Raw genomic sequence first — 5,903 nt, 5'->3', positions numbered from 1 at the left:
GCGGAGAAAGCCCTTAAGAGGTAATTTCATTCGACCATCTCATCCACTGCAATGTTGGACTGTTGAATTAAGGAGCTCTATCTTAGTTTCACTTGTCTTTTTTTTTTTTTCCTTTCTTTTTAATAAAGCATGGATAAGAACGGAATGATAACTATCAGCAGTAAAGACTGGAGCAACTACCCCATGGTGGAGAAGACTGAGAACATTCCTGAGATTATCCTCTACTGGAAACACTCCACGGTTAGTTCAACAGTCTGCTCTGGAACCACAAGTTCTGCCCAAAACGGCAACATGTGCTAAACTGTAACAATCTTGCTCTTTGACAACCAGAACTCAAACAGGGAAGATCTGTATCAATAGTTTGACTAATATAAAGTAATGTGGAAAGAGCTAGAAAATGCCACGGTCGGTATCAGAAGGTGATGTTGCATAATAATTTTTTAGGTCAGATAATGGTATCGGGGCATCCAGTGATTGTATTGCTCAAGCTGATCAACAACTAATCAAAGTGCACAGAGCGTTGCACCTTCCTCCTATCTGAAAAGCAAATTCTCGAAAGGCTCAATCAGAACAAGCCGTGCGTCATCAATTAAGCTCTATTAGACTATGAAAGGAATTGGTGCCATTCTGGGAGGATTATGTCTGAAGGGTTTCAGTTTGTCTAGCCGTTATGTAAAAGGGAGTCGGCACAGGTGGAGACTAAAGTTAATACAGTGCAGCTCCTGTAGGTGATACAGTGTGGTCTAAGGTGTCCTAGTTTCTTCAATGCTGTGCCGTCTAATGAGTCTAGCAGCCTTGTCTTGACGCTGACTGGCTGAACCAGGACCAAGAATAGAGCTGGAGTTGCCCCTCCTGGGAGGCCAAGCAAAATGCAGCCGAATTGCTGATGAGAGACGAGTTGCTTGCGAAAAAATGCTTGAACTCTGTCTGGTCACAAGTTTAATCTCCCAGTGCAGAACCAGTGTGTCCACCGAACCAGCTATTTGTGATGAGGAGGCTGTTGATATCGTCTAATTAGGACAGGGCAGTAAATGAGCTGTTTAATCAGATCAACATTTTCTTGTCAGAATGAGATCTAAAGCAAACTCAAATTATTTAGAAAGTAGATTGTCAATCAGGTTGTCAGACAAACTTAAATTTCCCTGTTTGATATTATAAGTTCCTACCTAGTTATTGAAATTGACACTCCTGTTAAAGGGGACCAGAGATGGCAGAGATCCAAAGCTGCAGTGATAGACCGATCCAGTTATAACGGGTCTGCGTCCTGCTCCTGACCTAGATCATTTTGAAACATCGTTATGGACCTGCACCTTTGCCCTTTGCCTGTGGAGGCTCGTTTAAAATTATGGCTTAAATTTCAAAACTGTGTGTTCATGATAATCCAGGTGTGAAATCAAACCTGGTTTTCACTGACAGTTTGACCTTTACTGTGGCAGGGGACTCTGACTCATAAAACCACAATCATGTGCTGCTAACAAGAAAGACTTTTACTGACTAACTGATGTTTGATAAAGAATGGGAACTTCAAGTGACAGCAGCTGGCAGTGAAGACAAACAATACAGAAGTTCAACTAAACATCCAGATGACATTCTAGGCCATCTTCTGACCTCGACTAAAAGTTATTGGGTTTTCGTGGAAGCATTTTCAATATCTACTCTATTCCTAATGATTCATGTCTCTCTCTCTCCGGCAGATATTCGATGTGGGTGAGAACCTGATGGTGCCTGATGAGTTCACTGTAGAGGAGAAGCAGACTGGAATGTGGTGGAGGCACCTGGTTGCTGGTGGAGGAGCTGGAGCGGTTTCACGGACGTGCACTGCGCCGCTGGACCGGCTCAAAGTCATGATGCAGGTAACACGACCAAATCAAGCTTTTATGGCACTGAAGTGGGGAAAGTGTGTCCAAGTTTCCAGACCTTGGGGGATATGGAAACTGGACAGATTGTGTCGGGGACGTTGTGGAAACTCTTATCTTACTATTTGTTCTAGGAGAGTATGATCATCTGCTTGTAGGTGAAATGACCCAGTTCTCAGCTGTTTTGCTTAGCTACCATGACATAATGTACATTATGCTGAAACCTCCCTGAGATTTAAACTCCAAAAATACATTTTGAATAAGATAATGTGAATGAGCATGTCCTTGAGGCCACAGTTTTCTTTCGTAACCGCATATGGCAAAATCAGTTAAGAGACTTTGAAGAAATTGCTCAAGAGTGAGTTATCTAATGACCATAAACAAGTTAATGTTTAATAGACGGTGTGTAAGAGATGGGGGCCAGAGTCTGTATGTGAAAGCCAGGCCACACTGCCGACCAATGACTGCTCACACAGGGTCATCACACCCTCGACTGCGTAAACCTGACAGTCGTGTGATGAAGGCCTACCTGTTCAGATTGAGGATCTGTGTCAACGGCTCTGATTTGCGTCAGTTGCCAAGTGGAGAGTCGACTTTGAAACAATCTTGTTGACTTTGAGCCCCACTGATTAGGAACTGTGTGTTTGGGTTTGTATTTATCAACTCATTGAACAGACCTAGTTGGCCTCATTTTTAGGTCAAAAGAAATCCTGGCCTACATGGCACCGTGCTTGGTTCCTCCCAAAATTCAACTGCCATCTTAATTAGTTCACTGGCCATTAAAATAAAGTCAGATCTCCAAGTTGTAGCTGGTTCCCTGTCAGACAGAAGTTTAGGATAGTTTATTTCCATCACACTGATTTTTATATATAATGTGTTCCTTCTCAGGTTTATGGATCCCGAACCAACAACATGTGCATCATGACCGGGCTGACGCAGATGATCAAAGAGGGTGGTATGAGGTCGTTATGGCGAGGCAATGGTGTGAACATCATCAAAATTGCCCCGAGTCTGCCCTTAAGTTCATGGCATATGAGCAGGTATGACCAGTAACTTTTTCTTTTGAATTTTAACTCTATAAATGTATAACTTATGACTCTTAGTATTTTTGACATCTGTTCACTAATGTGTGTTTTCTTTCTCAATTGGTTTCTCCAGATTAAACGTTTAATCGGTAGCGATAACAAGACTCTGACCATCTTGGAGCGATTTGTTGCCGGATCTCTGGCTGGAGTGATCGCCCAGAGCACAATCTACCCCATGGAGGTGATTTATCAGTTTAACTGGATCTATTCTAAAAATAAAAAGGCACTAGATTACTGTATTGAGGTTTCCTCAAGACTTTTACAGTTAAATGAAACTGACATTTTCTTTGCTTAATCTTTCCACAGGTCCTGAAAACTCGTCTTGCTCTGAGGAAGACTGGCCAGTACTCTGGTATCTCGGACTGTGCCAAGCAGATTTTCAGGAAAGAAGGACTTGGCGCATTTTATAAAGGCTACGTCCCCAACATGTTGGGCATCATCCCCTACGCGGGCATCGACCTGGCAGTGTATGAGGTGAGCAGTCACTACTACACACACCAACGGTTTTCTTGCATTCTTTAACCTTAATGGTTAAAGAATGCATACAGTTTGTATTGTATCACCCTGCTAATAAACTCAACACATAGCTTACTTATTGTGACTCTATGTTTAACCTCTTCACCTGCAAATTCACCAGACTTACAGTTTTTTACTTCTCACACTGAGTTACAAGTGTTCAAGCAATTAAAAAAAACACTGGCACAAAACTCACGAGTTGCATAACAGAATCTGACCAAATGACAGCCGCATACACAAACCTAGGATAATAGTAGAATTTGCTCCTTCTCATCTCATACTTTCCCCCCTCAGACACTGAAGAACAGCTACCTGCAGCAGTACGGCAGCAACAGCACAGACCCCGGCATGTTCGTCCTGCTGGCTTGCGGCACCGTGTCCAGCACCTGTGGTCAGCTCGCCAGTTACCCTCTGGCTCTGGTCCGCACCCGCATGCAAGCCCAAGGTGAGGCCTCTACTCCTGAAATACTGTGCTTTAACAAAACTAATGCATATTTGAAAAAATACTCACATTGCTGACTATGCAATTTATTGCCTAGATATTTCGTGTCTTCATACTACAGAAAATTGTGGTGGTGGTAGTACACACTTACTTGAAATGTAGACTTTAAAAAGTTTATTAAAGAAGTAGCAGCTCCTTAAAGGGCCACGCCTATTATGTTCCTGTGGTAAGGGAGGATACCTCATAACTGTGGTATCAGAGGTGGAGGACATGATTCAGTCATTTGTATTGGCCAATAAAAAGGCAGATACTGACCTGATACATTTATGGTCAAACATGCAGCTCATAACCATTCCATCATCTTATTTTTTTTAATCTTTGCAGCTGCGACAGGCGGCAGCCAGCAGGTGACAATGACGGGACTCTTCAAGCAGATCTTGCAGAACGAGGGCCCGACTGGGCTCTACAGAGGCCTGGCCCCCAACTTCCTCAAAGTCATCCCCGCTGTCAGCATTAGCTACGTGGTGTACGAGCACCTGAAGACACACCTGGGCGTGACATCACGCTGAAACACCCCCTCTCATTGTCCAGTTACTTCAGAGCGTGAAGTGACCCTCACCCCCTCCCACCCAAACACCACTACCCCTGTCTCCCAGTGGTCATGCTAGAGAATCCCAGGGACCTTTTGGCCCCTCTGAGGGTTCGTGTAGTCGTCTCATTCTGTGAATGTCAGCTGATGAAAGGACACTGAAAGTTGGGAAAGCCAAGGTGGAGGATATGGACTCTGTGAGCTCAGGTTTTCGGGACTGCTGCTATTTATATTTTAAATAAGTTGCCGAGTAACATGAGGAATGTAAGTGATTCTAAATCGAGGACCAAATGTTTGTGCTCTTCCTGCCATTTGTGTTTTGGTGCCTGAGCAAGAGTCAAGGTGTTTTTTTTTTTTTGTTTTTTTTTGTTTTTTTTTGTTTTTTTTTTTTTTTGTTTTTTTTTCTCCATGTTTTGACATTTAAAGCTTTGATCAGTCAGTTGAAGATGCATCGCTAGCACTCGTGTGGCGTAACTACTAAAAACTCTCATTCAGATAGTTTTTACATGGCAGATAAAGCATTAATAAGCTCTTAAGTTTTATTGTTTAACGGTTCTGCCTGTAGGAATAAATAATTGTGTTCCTAAATGAGAGGATTTTGCACATGCGAGTTTGATGGCTTTTCACCCCTGTCCTGAATGAATGATTAGGATTTTCTGAATGACACTAGTGTATTTATTTCCATCCATCATGTATTTATTTTATTGTCTAGAAGACAGGAGGTATAATGTTGCATGTTTTCTGTCTGTAGAGCCAAATGTGTGATTTTTAGCGAACACCAGGCAACAGCCTTATCATGTGGCTATCAAACACTAAATGTAGTTGTCTGGTGAAATGCTGAAAAAGGGGTTGGAGTTCACACTCATGAGTCACTGCTGCTGTTTGAGCAACTGAAATGTTTGTGCAAATAGCTTCAGATTATGTATACATGTCTTAATGTTCACCTCAGGTTTAAGAGCAGATTGTTTAATTTGCAGAAGAGCACATGTTTTGTTTTTTCTTTACGCAACATATATACTCGAAAAAGAGGAGTGACGTAATGCACTTTAATCAATGCTGGAAGGGTCTCTGAATAAATGTCGTTTCAATTCAGGTATTAAGATTTAATTCTTTTCAAAAGAATAAGTTTTAGTATTGTTTTAATGGACCATTTTGATGCAAATAAATACAAATTCTTGTAATTATGGAGTCCGTCTTCCCTTTGTACAGAATTGAGCAGATTTAAGCACTGTAATTTGTCCACTTCAACCACAAACTACAGCAGCTTCTTACATATTCAGGGACAAAGGAACTAATCAGTGAAATCAGCTGGTGAGAAGTGACAGAAAATTTGGAAATATGATTTTCATGCGCATTATTTTCCCAACATACAGGTCAAAGTGCCATTGCATGTGACCAAGGAAGAAGTGGCGTTA

General features: G+C 42.0%; 1 protein-coding gene across 1 annotated transcript; it reads left to right on the top strand.

The window, feature by feature from the left end:
• The first annotated feature begins 6 nt into the window (after positions 1-6).
• LOC119892249 (calcium-binding mitochondrial carrier protein SCaMC-2-A-like) lies at positions 7-5,669 on the top strand. The gene is given in 9 exon segments (XM_038704425.1): positions 7-20; positions 129-240; positions 1,695-1,853; positions 2,745-2,856; positions 2,859-2,896; positions 3,015-3,122; positions 3,248-3,415; positions 3,752-3,902; positions 4,284-5,669. Coding segments are annotated over 8 exon segments (1,032 nt in total). The 5' UTR covers positions 7-20; position 129; the 3' UTR covers positions 4,469-5,669.
• The last annotated feature ends 234 nt before the right edge of the window (positions 5,670-5,903 follow it).

The sequence above is a fragment of the Micropterus salmoides genome, unplaced genomic scaffold (genome assembly GCF_014851395.1).
Source record: "Micropterus salmoides isolate LMB-PRFRI ecotype aquatic unplaced genomic scaffold, ASM1485139v1 Ms_hic_scaffold_7, whole genome shotgun sequence".
Classification (NCBI taxonomy): Eukaryota; Metazoa; Chordata; class Actinopteri; order Centrarchiformes; family Centrarchidae; genus Micropterus; species Micropterus salmoides.
Note: the sequence above shows the minus strand (reverse complement) of the source record. Positions and strands in the feature narration are given on the sequence as shown.